Source organism: Grus americana, chromosome 3 (assembly GCF_028858705.1).
Source record: "Grus americana isolate bGruAme1 chromosome 3, bGruAme1.mat, whole genome shotgun sequence".
Classification (NCBI taxonomy): domain Eukaryota; kingdom Metazoa; phylum Chordata; class Aves; order Gruiformes; family Gruidae; genus Grus; species Grus americana.
Window position 1 is genome coordinate 74,962,094 of NC_072854.1, and position 19,930 is coordinate 74,982,023.

The 19,930-nt window shown below is 42.8% G+C and overlaps 2 protein-coding genes across 16 annotated transcripts in view; one reads left to right on the top strand and one right to left on the bottom strand.

The window, feature by feature from the left end:
- The window catches only part of MAP3K4 (mitogen-activated protein kinase kinase kinase 4), a 71,577-nt gene extending 61,047 nt beyond the window's left edge, over positions 1-10,530 (top strand). For 2 of the 3 annotated variants that reach the window (XM_054821504.1, XM_054821506.1), the window contains 6 exons: positions 89-205; positions 1,651-1,810; positions 7,928-8,050; positions 8,598-8,704; positions 8,907-9,086; positions 10,018-10,527. In XM_054821504.1, coding sequence (XP_054677479.1) covers positions 89-205; positions 1,651-1,810; positions 7,928-8,050; positions 8,598-8,704; positions 8,907-9,086; positions 10,018-10,038 — 708 coding nt within the window. In that variant the 3' untranslated portion in view covers positions 10,039-10,527. Of the gene's footprint in view, positions 1-88; positions 206-1,650; positions 1,811-7,927; positions 8,051-8,597; positions 8,705-8,906; positions 9,087-10,017 lie in introns of all 3 variants that reach the window. The other variant, XM_054821505.1, reaches the window with a different exon arrangement.
- A 2,777-nt stretch (positions 10,531-13,307) lies between these two features.
- AGPAT4 (1-acylglycerol-3-phosphate O-acyltransferase 4) overlaps positions 13,308-19,930 on the bottom strand; it is an 80,537-nt gene continuing 73,914 nt past the window's right edge. For all 13 annotated transcript variants that reach the window (XM_054821490.1, XM_054821502.1, XM_054821496.1 and 10 more), the window contains one exon: positions 13,308-14,544. In XM_054821490.1, coding sequence (XP_054677465.1) covers positions 14,453-14,544 — 92 coding nt within the window. In that variant the 3' untranslated portion in view covers positions 13,308-14,452. The remainder of the gene's footprint in view (positions 14,545-19,930) is intronic.

Genomic DNA, 19,930 nt, shown 5'->3' on the forward strand with positions numbered 1-19,930 from the left:
ATGTTTTTTTGTTTTTGGGGTTTTTCTTTTATTTTTGTTCCTTAGTAATTTCAAATAGTGGCAAAATAATGAAAAATCTTTCTTGCAGATAAGATTTCAACCAAATGATCACAAAACCATCAAAGAAACAGCCGATGAACTGAAGATTTTTGAAGGCATCAAACATCCTAATCTTGTTCGTTATTTTGGTGTGGAGCTCCATAGGGTAAGAAAACAAATTATTGGGTTTTTTTAATAGGGCAAAGAGAAAATTTTAACAAGCTTTGGGTCATAGAGATTTTACTTGAGAACATTCTAGTTTAGCTTAATTGTCTGGATAACTCTGTGAATTGCAGTGTGTCTTTTTTCTTCTGAATTTGAGGTCTCTGAAACACAGTTTGGGGGAAATAAACAGAGAAGGTTCACAGTAAGTGTATAGAGCGAGTAGTGCTGGAGCTATTCTATGCTGCTGCTCTAACTGCTCTAAAAGCAAGCTATATCATAGACGATATGGTAACTTTTTGTGTAGGTAAAGACTAGACAGCCTAAAACCCTTCACTATTAGCAGCAAAGGTTGTACCAATATCTTGTGGATTCTTGGAAAAATTTTGTGCTAGCATTTAAAATTTGATGCCAGACAAGTATCTTAAAGAAGCAGATCTTTTGGAATTCAGCTAGCATCTCTTCAGAAGGCAAAAGGAGTTTTCTTGCTTGAGCAGCAAAACTAATGAAGCCTGCTTTGCTTATGGAGTTGGATTCCAGAGTTGCGTGCTGAGATACCCTTCTTTTTATTACTATCTGCTTCCTCTGTGCCCTTCCCAGCTCTCCTTGTGAGTCTCAGGTCCTTCCTGTATCTCTACCCAGGGAACAGGACACCTGGTATGTGGTTTCAACTGATTTCCCCAATATGAATGGGTTGATTTGCTGACCCATTGCTGGTTTAGAAGGGGACAAAGGCTGCTTTCTGTCTGCATTTCTTTACTTGGGGGCACAGCTTTGGGTGTCTGTGCCACTGAGTCATTGGTTTCTCAGGCTGGTTCTAAGAGCTTAGTGTCTTTGCTATCTCTTTGTATGAATTAAGTCTGGCTGAGAGTGGCTGGGCTTGGAGACAGAGAAAGGGAACAAGAACCTAACTTTTCCTTACAGTGAGTTAGAGTTGACATGTTTGTTCAAGCCACAGACAACAACAAAAAACTTGCCCTCCCCAAGCAATCAACACATGATATTGGAGGAAGTGAGGGAGAGAGAAAACTACAAAAACCAAACCCAAAACATAATTTTACCTTTTTTCTAAAGGATCCTTTTGTATTTCTGCGTAATACACCTACAAGATATCCAGAGTGCTTTTTGGTTGATGCCAAAGTAACATATTTTATACCACCAAATAGTATCAGTTACATACAAATGATGCAGACAGACGTGTAGATTTTCCATAGCTGTGCAATAGACTATATTAAGTTGAAGCATGTCCAAGAGACTAGAGCTCTGAAGAGATGATTTATTAGATATTCCATGGTAAGAGATACTTCCATTAAAACATTACATGGAACTTCCGTTACTCTTTTCACAATGAAGGATGGAAGGAAAACTTGATCCTAATTCAGTGTTTAAAAAAAAAGCAAACCTAAAAAACCTTAAAACCAATGAAATCTGGTTTGGTTCCCACAACAGGAAGAAATGTACATCTTCATGGAGTACTGTGATGAGGGCACGCTGGAGGAGGTATCAAAACTGGGCCTTCAGGAGCATGTCATTAGGCTCTACTCAAAGCAAATCACGATTGCTATCAATGTGCTACATGAACATGGTATTGTTCATCGAGACATTAAAGGTAATGTTAACCAAAAAAGATAATGTTGTTGTTTCAGTGTTGTGGATGAGGGCGGGGGGAGTGATGGCGGACATCTTTTGCAGATTTAGTGCACATTGTCTATGCGGCCATTAAGTGTGTAAAGCCTTCCACTCATTTTTCAGTTTTTAGTTTAGAAGTTTTTGGCTAGTTACATACTCCTTTTTAAGTGCAGAACATAAAAAATGTTCACAGTTGGCATTGCAAACTCATAAATTCTGCCCGTGATTTATATAGTTTCTGTAGAGGTTGTTAAGATTGTTGGGGATTCATCCAAACTCAAATTTTGGTCCTTTTATTTCTAGAAGTAATATGCTGAATTATGTAATGCTGGTTTTCTTCTCATCTATGCAAGAAACAGTGGCGTTTCTGGGAGCTGACAAGCAGTGCACAGTGCTAGAGTTGTTCATCAGAACTTTTCCTTGTGATTTCCATTTTTCAGAAGAGTTTGAGGATTTCATACGAATGGTTGAATAAATAAAAAAAACCTTGTTAAAAGAAGTTAAAGGGATATGGTAAAATTACTTACCTAGTGGGGTTTTTTTGCCATACATTTATCTACTCATGCCTGGCTGTTGGCTTTTGCTTATGAAATGAGCAGACTTGGAACTACAGTAACTGAAGGGGGGTTGGTTTTGGCATTTGCTTAAGGCACCCAGTGTCAGTCCACATTTCACATTCATTTTTCTTTTCCTGCGCCTTCCAAGAACATCTTCCATGTCTAGTTATCTTGTTTTTGTTAGTCTGGCATATTTTGCTCACCTATGGCAGAAACTTAATGGAAGGTAGGGGAAACAATGCACACGATATGCCCTGCGAATGCTCATTTTATGACAAGGCAGTGCAACCCAACGATGCTGGGTTTCTATGTCCCTCTTGCTCACAGGGTTTTGAATCACCGCAGCAGTGTAGGAGGTTCCCAGTTGCTCTTGGTCCTTTGGCCTCGTGCTTCTCATTTGGGAAAAGAACTATCTACGATCCAGAGGCCTCCCACCCAGGTAGGCCACTCTTGAGTCAGTTTTGGCTTTTTTTCCTAGAAAACACTTTCCCTCACTCCCATTCCCCAGCAATCTTGCCTTTTCTGGTTCTCCTTCCTGACCAAAGGTTTCTCTCCAGTTGTGGATTTCCCTCCGTGCTTTCACAGTGCCCTCCTTGCCCTTTACTTGATCATTCCATATCCAGGTTCTGCTTAGCCGGATTACGCTCTCCTGGAAACTCGTTGTGATCAAAATCCAAGGCGGGCTGACAGGGATTTCTTTTGTGCTGCTCCATGTCATTGCTGATTTCTGGATATGTTTCCAGCTAAGTCTTCCTCTCATCAGGGAAATGCAGTGAAGTGAGAAGAGCTGTTTAATAGAACTGTAATGCTATGTTACCTGAGGGTGTTTCTGTTGCAACAGGTTCCTCATATCAAATGTTGGGGTGTTCCTTAGAATAACAGCAGCTGTAAACAGGAGGTCACTGCAGGCACATCTATGTATAGACTTTCCCAAAACTTAATGACAAACATGAAGACAGACCACAGAGGGCATTTTTATAAAGGGTGCCTGATGTTACATTGAAGTCTCTTGCTCTCTGTCTCCTTTTATGCTAACATTGCATCCACAAGTTTTCAGGCTAACAGCAGTAAAGAAAACTCTGATTTTACTTTTAGCTTTTGTGTAGTCAGGTACTCTTTTTTTTTTTTTTTTTTTTTTTTTTCTGATAGGGAAGAATGATAATATGACATTCAGACTATTTAAACATAGGCTTTCTTATGGAAATGTTGCTGTCAGATCAGACTAAATCTCTCATAGCCAGTTTGCTAGACATCACTGTGGATCTGTTTCTTTTGGTAGCAGATAACGAATTCTTAGAGTAATTGTTCAGACGTATCCCGCAGTTGGTGTCTGCAAGTACCTTGTGCTCAGAAATCGAGTCGGATATAGTAGTGTCCACTTGTGCCACTGTTGTCTTTCAGATGCTATTACGGCATCCAGTTCTATGAGTGTAGAAGATGAAGCAAGACACGGCTGCCTTCTATCCTTTTTCAACCTGTGGTTGTGAGAGCAAACTGAGGGTAGTGTTGGCTGGTTGTTACACTTGGCTGCACTGGGTTTTATTAGTCTGCATCAATGCATAAAGGAGTTAGTGCTGGTATGTAGCACGATTAAGTTTTTTGGGTTACTATTTTAGTCTCTATTCTTGGTATTGGATTTTAACCCCTGTGGCTAAGCCCAGATTCCTCAGTTATAATTACTTCACTTTTTGCAAGGAAGCTGTTCCGCTCAGCGATTGAGAGTGACGGAATATTTAATGCCGAAGGGATTCTCTGGACATCTCTGGTTGAGCCCTCTGTTCAAAGCAGGGCCAACCTCTGTATTGGATCCAATGTCAAATTAGATCAGATTGCTCAGGACCTTGTTTAGTCGAGATATGAGTATCTCCAGGGATGGAGATTCCCTTTTCTCTGGGCCCTGTCCCAGTGACTGACCTATCCCTGTTGTGAACAACTTTTTCTGATACCTCCCTGGAATTTGCAGAGGTTACTGTTTGTGTCTGTTGCCCCATGTCCTTTCACAGCGTGTCTTTGAGGAAAAAGTCTGTTTCCATCTTCTTGATATCCTCCCATCACACAGCTGAAAACAGCAATTCCCCCTCACACACACACTCGCCCAGTCTTCCCATCTTCAAGCTAAACAAACCCATCTCTCAGCTTTTCCTTGCACATTGTGTGCACCAGCCCTCTGACCATCTTGATGCCCCTCTGCTGGGTTTGCTCCAGTATGCCAATGTCTGTCTTGTACTAGGGAGCCCAAAAACAGGACACAGCATGCCAAGCGTGGTCTCGCAAGTGCTGAATTGAGAGGAATTAATCACTGAGGTCATGCCTGGTGCTGTCTCTCTGGGAGAGGAGGGCATATTCCTGAAGTGTGCTTGGACTGTGTTTTCAGAATGAATACTGAAAATGAAGGGATTGTATCTGAAGCTTCAATAAATCAGAAACCTGTGAATGAGACACTCCAGGCCAGGAAGTCTTCATCGAAGTGCTATTGTGTTATTGTCCTCTTGTTAACTTTGTTGTTAGCTCAAAATTTCTGCCATTCCTGCCTTCACGTCTTCATGATGAGCACAAGGGAAGGAAGGTCATTCAACAAGAAATGGGAGGCTGTTCAACGGGAGACCACGGGCATGTGTCATGCTTTCTAAGAGACTGAGCGAAAGAGGATGCTAAAGCTGATTTTTCTCATCAAAGAGTAGCATTTGGCCTGCTTGTTTCTTGAATGAATTTGGCTGCTGCACTGCTTAAATACTGGCTGAGGAATGCCTATGAGGTGCCCCTCTTTGTGGAATTATGCCACAGTCTTTAGCAGGGCTTTTGGTGCCACTCCTTAGACTCGCAGCATTTACACCAGCACCTTTGGAGTGTCACGCTAGTGCAGTTTTCACTGCGCTTAATGTGAGGCTGACTTGGCTCAGAGACACAGGGAGTGAAACTTCAGTTGAAATGCTTTGGGTCATGGCTATTGTTTTCTCTAGCAAGGGTACGGCTTTTCACACTTGCTCTCTGGAGTTTGCCCAGAAGGTCTTGTACAAATGGCAGCAGGGCTGTGCAGAACTGGGCTACCTCTTGCCTCTGCCGAGTACATCCAATAAAGATGCTTTTGGTAGTGTAGGAGGAGAGAAGGAACAGATGGGTGTGTTGTGCCTTTTTGCTGTTTTTTTGCCATAGTCTCCAGTTTTATTTTGCTTATTAATCATGCAGATATCTTAGGAATTTTGTTACATTCCCAGTCACATTAACTGTCAAAGGTGAGAAGGATCAATCGCACTCAAAGTTCTGCCCATGTCTCCTGTTCTCTTACCCAGGGCCTGCTGCTGGATTCTGTGCAGGTTTCGTCTAACAAGATGACCCTTTTTAAAGACTCCTTATAGAGCTTGGTCTTGTTCTCCAAAACAGAGATTCTCACAGTAACATTTAGGCTAAATTGTCATTACTTTTTTTTTTTCTTAAAGGGACAAACTTTGGTTGGAAAGGCCTTGTAAGTAGGTTCTGAACTGTATTAAACCAAACTATCACAATAACTTTAGATTCAGTCAAAAGAGAGATAGTTGCACTTCAGCTCTGCCAGTTTCTACCCACACAGTACTCAGAAACCACTTTATAGCCTTCTATGAAATTTGCGTGTTGCTTTCTTGAGGATCGGGAACAGGTTTCCAAAACATCCTTGTAAAAGTGTTTGCTAGTGATGTCCATTTTTCCTAAGCTCTTTGTGTGGGCTAAGTGCCTCTACTTTCTATATGACAAGTAATTGCTTGAAAATCATTAGAAAAAGAAAAGCTGTGGGCAGTAGCTCAAAGGAAAAAGTTGCTGGTAGAGTAACTGTCACTCTTCTAATGCATTGCCCATATTTAGTGTCCCATCAAGATGCCGCCTTGTACTGCTTTGGTGTGATTCTTGATTCTCTTTCATTCATGGAGCTGAGGGATGGTCTACGCAGCTCCGTTACGCGTGCCTGTGATGGCAGGGTGACTCTGGACACGTATGTCCCCCTGATGGCAAATGGCAGAAGCCAGCCACAGAACTCTGATCTTCTGTATGTGCAGGCACCTGAATGCCAGGAGTGGAAAAGCTTATGGACACAATGTGCAGAAGAATTGTATTCACTGGCAGTTAATTCTTCTTTCTGTAAAAGGCTTGCAGTAATTAAAGATTGGAATTTACTTCTGTTAATGATTTCTCTTCCCCTTTTCTGTGCAACACCTCGTGGACTAAATAAATCTTGCTTTAGTTGTCAAGCATTCTCATAGTAATTTGAGAAGCCCTTTGAGAAATGGGCAGGGTTTTGGCGTCATTCACCTGCATTGCCTTTTTCTGACTTGAGCTTTTTGAGGATTCTTTTTATTTTCCATTAATATCTTGGGGATGCCCAGCCAAGCTAACTGGAAAAAGTCTTTAACTAAGAGAACATAACACATGGAGGAGCAGCCAAGAATTCCTACACTGACCTATGTTCAAGGTGGAACAGAAGTGAGAAACTCTTGAAGGTTGTATTCAGATGAGCCGTTTTTGAAAGAATCTTCTGCGTGACATGGGAAAAAGCTATGTGTAATGAAGCCCCCAACATTTGCCTACTCCTAGAGTAGGCATGCAGTTTTGTTCTGGGCAAACCATTCATCTTTTCCTCAAGAGAGATTGCGGCTCAAGCTGTATTTCTGCCAGGTGACTCTGGCAACCTACTTGTGGTTTCATGGTGATACTTGCAGAATCCAGGATTTGGCCTGACCTGTGTAGTGAGCTCCTTCTGCTTTACGCATTTGCTGTTGGCTGTCAGTTGTCTTGGCAGGACGTTGAATGAAAGAAAACCACTGGTTATCAAAACTACTTGGCTTATTTTGCAGTGTTGTGTAGAGCAAGTGACTTGAAGCCAACTGCATATTCCCCTTGGAGATTTTCAACTATGCTAGGGACATTCTTTCTAGGGTAAGCTGGCAGTGTAGCTGGTTATTGCAACAGTAGCCTTCCTCCAGAAATTCTTCCTCCTTCACCAGAAACAGGAGTGGGCATTTGGTAGTAAATGTAATAAAATGGTATGAACTCCATTTTGTGAGTCTGCCGTGGTGACACAGCTCTATGATATCATCTGTCTTGACTCAGCAGAACTGAAGAGATGGCTAGTGGGAGGTACGCAGCAATGGCCTCTGCCAGGAAGCTCCTTAAGGACGGGTGGTTTTTTTGCAGTGCAACGCTCACAAGGATAAGCCCTGGAATTCACAGATTCCTGGAGGAGTATTTTCTCATAACGAGCACATATGAGCTGATGAGTTTGCCTGTCGTACTGCTTTGTGTTTTGAACACTTCTTGTTGTCAACTTCCAGTACACTTAGTGTTAACACAAACCCACCAAAAATCCCATTGGCAACGGTACACTGGTAATGTCCCCTTTGGGGAACATCTCTAATGCTGTCATATTCCATGCTTAATCCACAGGTAAAGATGTAAGTGCGAACTTAGCTATTCTCTACTGTGTAACTTCCAAGAGTGTATCGAGGAGCCCTCAATCCTCAATTCATCACTAGTGTTTAACAAGCGTTCCTGTTTTTCATTGTGTTTCCTAGGAGCCAACATCTTTCTTACCTCATCTGGACTGATTAAACTAGGGGACTTTGGCTGCTCAGTGAAACTAAAGAACAACACCCAGACAATGCCTGGAGAAGTGAACAGTACTTTGGGGACTGCAGGTAAGGAAGCACATGCTAGGCAGATACTTGTCTCCTTACCAGAAAAGAAGATGCCTCTGCCAAAAGTCTGGGCTGGAGTAAAATGACCTGTTTCAGGGAAACCTGATTTTACCGTAGCTAGTTAGATGTGCTTTGCATCTAGAAGCCAAAACAATCAATGAATGATGTAACTGGAAGGAAGGATAAAATTCTGTTCATCTGGTAACTATAAAGATGCTGGAGCTTGTGTTTTCTGGGGTTGTATCTTTCTCTGCGGCCTTACTGAAACAGTACTGTTCTCAAGGAACAGCTGCTTAATCTATTTTTAAAAAATGAAAACAACTGAAAGCATGTACTGTACCACTACCACTTTTCCAACTGAAAGACAGTTATGCTGCAGAGGTGTCAAAGAACAAGAAGCCAGCAAATGACAAATCTTAGCAAGAAAAGCTGAGTGGTAATTCATTACAGATGTATTACAAAGCATTTGGTTTCCACAGTTAATCAATTAACGTGTACTGTTCCTTCTGCTATATGACCTGATGAGATCGTATGTTTTGTTTCAAAGCATACATGGCTCCAGAAGTAATTACTAGAGCTAAAGGAGAAGGGCATGGACGCGCAGCAGACATCTGGAGCCTGGGCTGTGTTGTAATAGAGATGGTCACTGGCAAGGTAAGGATGTCTCCTGTCCTGAATGACTGCAAACTGTTCTTAGCAGTTTCTCTGTAAGTTCTGGTCCCGCTCCCAGCCATTTGTCACACTTAAGTCTGCAAGTACTGGGGTGGTTTCTCATTTCCTGGGGTACAGACATACATGCTCTATTGGATAGTTCCCCGCTAAACCTTGCACTTAGCAATTCTGTTACCTGTTGCAGAGGCCTTGGCATGAATATGAGCACAACTTCCAGATCATGTATAAAGTGGGGATGGGTCATAAACCTCCTATTCCTGACAAAGTGAGCCCAGAAGGGAAAGACTTCCTTTGCCACTGCCTGGAAAGTGACCCAAAGATGAGGTGGACAGCAAGCCAGCTCCTCGATCATCCTTTTGTCAAGGTTTGTCTCATGGCTTTGGCTGCAAAGGCCATAGATGGGAATCAGAAACAGCTTTTTGTTGGCTTCATCATTTTCAGCTGTTCCGCAGGGCTTGGTATCACATTGGGAGCCTGCCCAGGTATCAAGTTGATAGAAAACAGCGTTTGGCAACTTCAGAAGCACGTGTGATGTTGCTAGCAAACGTCTGACTAAAAGAACCCAGTGTGCACCATGCAATACTTTCGCCGCTGTTTTGAGATGCATTATCTTTATGTTACAAAGACTTGTCAAACTTCACCTTGATGGTAGTTAATTGGGTCTGAAGGGCTGTGTGCCTAAAACTTTAGTGAGTACACATGCACAGACTTCCGTCACGTAGAGATAAGGGTCCCCTCCGTAACAAGTAGAACAAGCACGTGCTTGACAACTCTGCCATCCCTCGGTGCAAGGGTCTGCTTTTAAGTTCACACAAGGTTCAGTTCATATTGAATGTTTATCTGGCAATTCGTGTAACAATTTGCAGCTCTTGCATGAACTTTGGTTTAATTCTTTGCTTAAGAATAGGCAAATATTCATAGCTACAAGTGTAGGTGTATTAGTAATTTCTTGTTTGAAGAAGTAGGAGCACAGTAGGTTATTGAATTCTGTCCCATTTTCCAGTGTGCAGTTGTTCGCTGTGGTGTTTGGGATCATCACGCCCATCCCTGTCACCAGTGCAACTGTAGCCAGATCCCAGCCATCACCAAGGCAGAACGCTTCTTTAGGCACGCCAGAGTAGCGCGGTGACTGGAAACATCAGTACTCATATGGAAATAGTTGTAATTCATTATCTGGGTAACAAGGGAGAAAGAAGAAAGCTTCAAAGGTGTTCAGGGAAGGCGCTAAAGAAATTGATCTGTTGTCATCTCATTGCTGCAAAAGGGAGTTTAATTGCCTTTGGTCCTCTTCACAGGTTTGCACAGATGAAGAATGAAGTTATTCAATCTCTGGCCTTTTTTATTCTGGCAAGATATCTTTTAATCACTACTGTATGTAATATTTACATAAAGACTGTGCCGAGAACAGTATAACAGTTGAACTTACGAAGACTGCACAAGTGACAAGCGTCACTTTCTCTGCTGCTCCTGTATGTTTTACTTGGCACATGTTGCTCATGTGACAGTGTCCGCAAGTTGGAAGAAGCTGCATGTTTCAGTGAAAGTGCCATTACTACTGTATATGGACCATACCTTTTTTGTTCTTTCTCCCGTTTCTCACTTGACTGAGAACTGTAATGTTAATATGTAGTATTTTTGAACTCTTTAGGTTCAGAAAAATGCTGTAGTGTTATCAGGCGTTATGGACCTTGTTTTTAATCTGTTGAGTGCACTGACTGTGAACTTTTACTGTTTTTTTGTTTGTTTGTTTTTGGCGAGCTTCAGATTTGTTATGCACAAGGCCGATTAATGAAATTTTAAAAAAAAAAGTTTTTTCTCAATAAATGGTTTATTTTAGGAGTTTGTTGGTGACGGGTTTTTTTCTTCTGAAAATAAATTGTGTGGGGTCATGTCACATTTTAAACTTTTTCCAATGCTTAAGACTGCTAAGCTAACATAACTGGAATAAGCTCTCATATTGCAGTAGTCAATGTTTTGTGAAGTTCAGGTGTGTAAGAAGGATGTTATACTGCATGAGTGATAACAGAATTAAGATTCCCCCACCACCACCACCCCCCCTTGGTCCTCCCCTGAGGAAATAAGGTGATGTGCAAGTGCTGAACACTACCTGTTACATACGGGATGGAGTCAGGGTCTGAAATAACTTTCCTCTGCGAGCAGGGAAAGGTCTGTGTGGCATTTCTGTGGCCAAGGGGAGAATCAGTTAAGAGTATTCTTGTGTTCTGTTCAGCAAAACCAAGAACAAACTTACTGTTAAGAGCTTTTTAAAACCAGTTTCTGTTCCTGGACTTTGAGTTCCCCACTGCCTCCCAAGCGTCATCAGTCTCAGAAAATGGAGAGAGGTTAAAAGCGGATAGCAAGTAGGAGAAATAGTCTGCAACACTTGATCTATTTATATTATTTGGCTTGCTATTTCAAACAGATGACTGACTTACAAGTAACAGTTTTAAGCATTAGTGCAAGTTTACATATTCCTGTTACAGCTTTAGACCTTAAAATGGGTAACTTATAAAGCAGAGAACTTGCTTTTAATGTTTGGCTTTATTCTAAAGTCTTGTCTCTTCTCTTTATCCACAACTCCTTGGTTTGTTGCAGGTGTGGGGCAGCTGGGTGAACTGTTGGAAAGGTATGAAGAAATGTAACATTTAAATCTAGAAAAGCACAAGGCTCACTGTGCAGGTCACCAGTGCATCCAGGCTCTCAAAAAAATACAGTGCTGAATTTAAACACAGACTTTCCCTTCTCTTTGGTTTGCTATTTTCAGTTATGCTAGGAGGGGAAGTACCTTGTCAGCCTCAGCAACTGACTATGAAAGTACCTGAGGCAAGAGTTCCCTGCCAACCTGCTGCGTGCTTCACTTTGTCGTGTATCACAAGTATCGCAGCGGTTTGTGTCCTCATTTACCTTGTTTCAGGTGCCCTTGTACACAAACATGAATGGAGGACAGCTTTGAGGAGTCAGGATAAAGGTGAGAAGTACAATGTCACTACTTTGTTGTTGCCAACCAAAAGAAAACTCATTCACTGCAGGTCAGCTTTTTATACTTTTATTTTTGTATAAACAAACGTTAAGACTACTTTCGTTAAGGCAGTTGTAGAACATACAGTTGCTTGTGGGGAGGAGGGGCAAACACTGCTTCCTAATGACACATGTCATTCTTTTAATACAGTGAACTGGACTAGTTTAACTTTGGCAAGTACCATTAAGCTTTCTCTGTTTGCCAGTGAACAGTGGAAGGGCCAGTGGTGCACTTCTACAGGTGCTCAGGAGGACGGATCCAGGAGTGGTGCGTTTGGCCCTCAGCCTGTTCTAATGGTTGGTCCCAGGGAAATGGGTATGAAATAGTCTAAATACTCTTTCCACAGTATTTATGTGTTTTCCTCTGGGAGAAGTGGCACTGCATGCAGTTGGAGAGGAAAGGACTAAGATTCCTAAGGAATGTTAAATGTCTCCCTACCAGCACGTTAAATCAGTGGCTCTTTAAAAAGGCAAAAAAAGCTAGTGTCTATCACTACATGAATATGTATTTGCTGCTCAGAACTACTCACCCCTGCGTATAGGGTTCATTCTACCACCCTGAGAAAAGCCTGCTGTACCTGCCAGGTAAGGTTTACAGTAAGATGCTATCTTGGAGACAGCTTTTCTCTCTCTCATCTCACACCCATTTTCAAAGTCTTGTGTGCAGAGACTTTAGGCCTGATGCACTACTACAGGATAGCTGGACCTTCAGACACTACTGCAGGTTATAATACTCGGTTTTCCACTGTTAAGATTCTTTTAGTAAATAGAGGTGCAGGGCACGTGCTTTGTTAAGAGAATAGCTTTATAAGCATGGCAGTATTCTCTGATCTCTGGCTCTATTTCATGTGTTAAAAAACAACCCCACTAAAGCCCATGTTTGTGTTCACAGCATCATACAACCTATTCCAGAAAGGTTCAGAGCATAGGGAATGCATCTGTACACAAGATGGGTGGAGGAAAAAGCCCCCCAAGCTAGTCCCTCTCACTTCCCAAGGCCTGTTCCTTCCCTCACATTGTACATTTTACTGCCTCCACTCTCAAAAAACTTTAATTACTGCTCCATGCTAAAAGCTCTTTAGGTGCTGCATGTTGAAAAGACTAATTTCTAGATGATCTGATGTACTGAACAGCAAATGCCTATTTCATGGAATGATTCGTATTCTGTTCTATTAGCCCTTATGTCTTCTGGCCTCAGTTTTATTATAAGAAAAGAGAAACATGTTTTATACCAACTGCTAGAACTAAGACTGCTCACTTTCTGCTCTAGAGACACATGGGACCTCCATTCCTAGACTGTCATGGTTTGGTCCTATGTGCTATGAAAATGTATCATCAGTGAAAGCGTCAATCGTAATCCTCACTGCTCAGGATCAGTATCTTTAGATTTCAAAAGTATGGGTGTTTTCCAGTCATAATTGTTGGTAGTTGGAAGTCCCCTCTTTTTCTTTTCCTGTTTTTTTAAACTATTTTTAGTAACTTGCATACCCTTAACTCTTAAAAATAAAAGTTTAAAAACAAGAGGAAGCTGCCCTGCAATCAGTACCAGGGATGTCAGAACAACACATTTTTCCCAAGGGGCTTGGTTCTAGTTTTATTTAATTCAGAAGGGTGTCAAAGCAAGTCCAGACAGCCATAAAAAACAAAGCCATACCACTGTTCTGGGTGTCTCTCCTACTTCCCCTCTTCTCCCCAAAAGAAAAGATAATTTAAGTATTACCTTAGGCTGACTGTTATGAGGTACCATGTAAACCAATTTATCAGAAAAGACAGACAAGCAGATTAATTGGGATCACAACAGTATGGGTGTGGGGCATAACTTTTAATGCTCGTTTTGCATTACTTAGTTACAGCATACCCAGTTGTTTTGTTTCTGCCATTGTTAGGAACGCCTAGAATTTCAATCAGTGTTTAAAGCTGAAAGGAATTTATTACCTCAGTTTTTCCAAACTGTAAATGGCATTTACTCTCAAAAGAATTACACGTTTCAGCTATCCCTCTGGTGTGTTGCCTGGGGAAAGATGTGGCAGTGGGTAACTTAGCTCTGCTCAGGCCACAAGGCCCAGTTCCACTCCAGGTTATGCTGAAGTAGGGCTTAGCTGGGTCTGGCTGAAGTTTTAAAGGGCCCATGTGGTGCACACTGTGGGAATAACTTCTAGATGCAGAAAAACTCTACTGCAAGTCTGCCAGTTCAGTAGAGCTGCTTCAGTCCAATACTGGTATAACCAAGCAGAGCATCTTACTGTATTTAAACAGTGACAGATTATGGTTGTTAAATTGTTAACATGTGATCTACACAACTGTCAATTTTAATCATCTTGTAACAGTCTTCTGACATTTATCCATTCCTTAGAGCAAGTTAAGATAGATAAAGCCTGCACCTCTAGTTAGTTTCCAGGTAGAGTCTCATCATAGGAACACATTAGATATTTTTTTTTCCCCCCCCTTCAAAACTTAAGACACTTTATAGGAAAACAAACCAACCAAACAAATGCAAACCTGTTGTGGAGAGCATACAAAGGAACGCATCTTTCAAGCATGTCATCTAGCCCAAACCCCCAGAGAAAAATAACAGGAGCACAGATTCAGATACGCATGGGAATTTGCTCATCCTACCCTTCCTCTGATCTCACTTGAAGGACCATGATATGCACTTAAGAGTTTTCAGAAGTTGCATTTGTTCCCTTTGGATTGAAGCAGTCTCTGAAGATACTACTTTTGTTTCTGCTTGTTGTCATTGTTGCCATAGGTGGAGCCTTTGTTAATTTCTGTAACACCTATCATCCATCTAACACCAACGGAAGCTGCAAAATAAATAAAAACCAAGTTAAAAGCTGCCTGCAGACAAAGACAGCAGATCTGCACAGGTGTAGCGTTCTGAAAGAGACTAACAGTGGTCTAAACCTTATGGCAGCACAGCACTAAAGGTACCTACCTGTACTGGACCTTTGACGAAAGGGTCGCCCCTGTATCTAGTACGTTAAGATCCCAGTTGCCGGGCTCAAGCTAGGCACAGCCTCTTCCCACCGGCAGGGAAGATGCCACCTGAACCAACAGGAGAGCAAGAGGCACAGGCACGATGTGCCCAGCTCTGTTAAACTTTAGGCTAGGCTGGCTGTGAAATGGGGTGGCTTTGGGGCTGCTGGTGTTACCTGGCTCCCAGAAGTTGAGTGACAAAATATACTAATGTGTCCACTTGCAAGGTGTGATGGGAAAGGAATTCTGCCTGCTTTCAACAGGCCCTGTGCCAGGCAGAGCACAAGCAAGTGCAAGGGCACTTCAGATCTTGATTTAAAAAAAAGTTGTGGCATTTTTTAACTGCAGCTCATGAAACAGTCCATTATACGAGACCAGGTTAATTTAAAAGACTTTTATAGTTGGTTTAGTGGTAATAATTCACCATGCACATGGATTTATTTTTAATATAAATTATTTGTAGGACCTGAAGTGACTGTTTAACACAACTTAGCCTAAACCCTCCCCTCACAGCAGTTTTGTTTTTGTAAATGGGGGGGGGCTCAGCTGCCCAAAAATCTATCATTCCCCAAACTTCTGCTCAGCTACTGTACATATACCCAGAACTGCCACACATCTTTCAGACCCAAACACCTTGCCTCTGTGCAGAACACTTTTTTTTTTTTTTTCCAAAAAAAAAAACCCACCAAGAAAGCCACAGAAGTGTGCTAAGCCACCAAATCCCAGTTTCTTCCTAACTAATGGTGAAAAGGCCCAGTCCTGTGAGGTGCTCTGTCTCATTTCCATCAGTCTTTACCTCTCTAAGATGACCCTGAACAACTCCTCACCAGCCAAAGGACTCTTTATGGTCAAGTCAGAGCCTGAGATGACCAAGAGAATGCAGAGGCTTCATCCCACTGCCCAGCATCATCTGCCAACAGCAGGGCTGAGACAGCTCCTTGTGTCCTGGCATTTGCTGCTCTTTAGCCCAGGAATGGGAGCGGGCTGTCAGCTGGTAACCACTGCTGCCCTGTGCTTTACCAGTTGCTTGTCCAACTGTAACCTGGCGCTACCCTATCAGCCATGCAAAACCATCGCTTTTTTAAATAGCTACTTCTCTCTTGTGCTTCAAGCACAAGAAGTGGAGCACAGACTATTGAACAAATGTTGTAAGTAAGGCAACTTGAAACAGCTGAATATATTAAGTAATCAGGTTAGAAAGCAGCTCTGCAGAGAAAGACTTGGGCTTCCTGGTAGATGCCAGCAGTGGGCCCTTGTGGCAAAGGAGGACAAAGCTGCCCAGGGCTGCATTAGGAAAAGCGTTTCCAGCAGGTCAAGGGAGATGATCCTTCCCACCCTGCTCAGCACTGGTGAGGCACGTCTGGAGTGCTGAGTCCAGTTTAGGGTCCCCAGTACAAGAGTGACACAGACATACTAAAGCAAGGCCAGTGAAGGCCAGAGAGATGATTAAGGGAGGGGAGGGAGCATCTTTCATATGAGGAGAGGCTGAGAGAGCTGGGACTGTTCACACCTGGAGAAGAGCAGCTCTGTGCAATCTTATCAATGTGCATAAATATCTAAACAGAGGGTGTAAAGCAGATGGAGTCAGGCTCTTCTCAGTGGTGCCCACTGACAGGACAGGAGGCAACTGGCACAGTGGAGGTTCCCTCTGAGCATAAGAAAAAAAAGGAAGAAAATCTTTACTGTGCAGGTGGTTGAACACTGGCACAGGCTGCCCAGGGAGGTGTGAAGTCTCCATCCCTGGAGATACTCAAAATCCAATGCGACACAGCCCTGAACAACCTGCTTCAGCTGACCCTGCTCTGAGCTGGGGGTTTGGACTACATGATCTCCAGTGGTGCCTTCCCACCTCAGCTACTGTCTTCTATCTGATGTGCTTGGATGAAAGGCACTGTATTTTGTTCTTTCAAAATACCAGCACTTGATACAGACTCGTGTTGTGTAGTATGACAGTAAATTAAGTGACAGGTTTTAGAAGCGCAAGTGGTAATTGGATACCAGAGATGAGACACACATGATGAGACACAGCGATGGCTGAACAGACAGTGGTGCAATGGGGAAGCTGGGCTGCCCGTGGGGCTGCCCTCGGGTCTCCTAGATGTAAAGACACCAGGAAAGCAGGGCCCTCTCACAGGCAGATAGCTGTGCAGTGAACAGCCCAGAAAGGGAGATGGCTCCTAGGGAGTTCACTGTCACACTCTGCTTAGTCCATGAATGGAAATACACACAACTGGGACAAGTGAAGGGTTTCACTCTCACCAACAGAAGAGGAAAAAAACATCTCTGACATTTAAATGGCCATGAGCTAAGGAAGATCCAACATGTAGCCTACAGTCTGGGATCATAACATAACAGTAAGCATGAAATGATTAAGATTTTAAGAGAAGGGATAGAAACAGCATCTGGAGATGGACACAGAGCCTAAATAAGAGCAGCTGTTAGCGCAACCACACTGCACATTGGGGATTTCATCCAGTTCCAAGAATGCCACTGCCTGGACACCAAGAAATACCTAGTTCAGCAGTTCAGATACTTATTTTTTTCCCCTCCTTCTCCTTTGCTCCCTGGCAGAAGCTGCCACTGCCCTTCTGTCCTCACTTCCCCCTGCAGCTCTCAGCAGCCTGGGGAAGGTAGGGTGCAAGGAGAAGGGACTGCTCATGTTTGCCAAGCCTGTGGAAGCAAAGTGGGGATAAGTGCTCAGGTGCCTCAGTGGTTTCTCCCTGCACCACCTGCCTCCTCTCCACAACTCTCCTGGAGCCTTAGTGCATACCCTAGTGATACCATCATGTTTAAGGATTTATTCCACTGTTGTTTTAAATACAACTATAGTTAGGGGAACTTAGGGGTTTTTTACTACAAGGAAAGGGAGAGAGGGAGATCAAGCAGGAATTGTACCTAAGTTAGTCAGCTGTGAGAGTTTAAGCCTACCCTGAGAGGAGAGAGACACTATCGGCTGAGGCAATCCTGCACTGCTCTATGGCAAACTACAGAAGGTAACTGAGCTCCTGACATCTTTCTGCCCATCATTACCCACCAGCCAGAAGATGCAGGAGGTTGCTGAGGACCTGCTCTGCCTGCCAGAGTGCTGGGGGCTGAGCTGACACAAATCCACAGAGCCAATAACGTGATCTCTCTCTCAGAACATTTTTTAGCTCTGGGAAAACCACCACCTCCACACATAGTACCACATCCCTCAGCAAAACTTTAGGTCAGAGCAGAGGAATTCCACCTTTTCTCTCACACCTCAGGATTTCTTCATCTGTTACCTTGGGTTTGTACCACACAGTAAGTGCTATAAGCAGGACAGCAGGTAGGGGCATAAAAATTTCCCACATACAGTCTGCTGTACACCTGAGTTATATACGTTATACATTGAAATGGAGATTTGTACAACCAAAGCTTATACGAATGGTAGAAATTGCCATTGAGGGCCCACCTTACATACTATAAAGGAGAACAAACAAGTAACCAAAAAAAAAAAGAATACCAGGTTTGGGCACCAGGCTGAAGGGCCACATTGGCAGCTCTACCAACAGGCAGAATCAACACAGGCAGAATCCTACACACAGTTTATATCCTGTTGTAAAACTAACTTACTGTAACACTGCTGGCTGATGTTCCTCACCTTCCACTCATCTCAGCCTACAGGCATCAACAGCCTTGCTGCCCAGATCGTATCATGCTCCAACCCTTGGGTCCACACTCTGCACTTGGACACTGGCAAGTCACCAGGGACTCACTCATGGTTTGTACTGTGATCTGTGGAAACAGGGTTTCTAATAGCACTGTGCACGTGCTGCGTAGCAGACATACAACACTTCCTGCAGAATCAAAGCTGGCTCATTACTACTCACGCTTGGTTCAGATCAAATACTTCTCCTGCCTATAACTGATACCTAACTGCTGGCCCCACGCTATAAGCCCAGATGCCATTATGCTTTTAGCATTAGACATGTAAGAGCTGCTTCTTCATTTAAAAGCTAAAAGCAGCCCTTTTCTCATCTTTTGCACACAGAACCAACAATCCCCTTTTAACTGCTGTTTACAGCTCTATAATAAAGTATTTCTGGAGCATGAAGGTTGTCCTGTTCAACACAAGTTACCAAAAGATGAAAGGCAACCTAACGCTGGGTTCTCTGGAGCCAAATGAGATTGGGGAAGCGGGAGGAGGAAAAAAAAAGAAGCTGCTGTCAAATACAAATACTGACATTTGACAGACTCGCTCACTGCTTTAACACCAAAATATCAGCCCCAAGTTTTAAATAGCAGTTGTGAGTTAAGAACATCAATCTCTTGCCATGTGTCCTATGAAATGAAAGCCAGTTTTTAAAAGAGACTTTTGTCCTTCAAACTGCTCGAGCATTTATCCTCTGGAGCAGGGACTGCCTTGTGTTGGTTCAAGTAGCATCACAAAGGGCTCCTGGTCCCAGACCGGCAGTTAGATATTAGCACAATGAGCTGATTATTATGAGTATAAATAGCCAAACTGCTGCACAACAAAGCAAGAGGGCATGGCTCAGCATTCTCAATATAAAGAAGAGACATCATTTATTTAGGGTTGAAAGTGTTTGAGCTGAACCAGCAGAGCTATATATACATTGGTTATTCATTCCTTGGATCTGAGAGTTAGGGTCTGAGGGATTACAGTGCTTTCACCCCAGCCTGACTGCCATGGGACATTTCTCTTATGGTTCTTTCCACCTGAACAGGCAGTTACTTACAAATAAGTGTTTAACTGGAGAGCACAATTAGCAGAGACTGTCTAAAAGACAAATGACACACTGAAAACAAAGCAGAAGGTACCAGGCAAAAGGACCTCCTAGTTCCTCCACTCTTTCCTGTCACAGAAGGTTTAGGTCTACCTTGTGCTATCTGCACCTATGCTAATAAAGGTAATGTTATCAGGTACTGCAGCCTGCCCTGAGAAACAGCAATTTACTTACAATGGGCTATCAGGGACTGCAATAAGCTTCCTGATTCTGGAGTATGGCGTGCGCTGTCAAATTGCCATATAAAAAAATAACATCCCAAAGCTACCTATGCTATTTCAGTTAACAAACAGAGGGAAAAGGTATAAAAAGAGACGATTTTATCACCTGATCACAATGGTAAATAAATCCCTCTGATTTACAGAAAAAGCTTCCTTTTACATTGTGAAGCCAGCAGGTACCAATCACTGCTCACACTGGAAAAAGTGAATACAGTCCTCCCTGC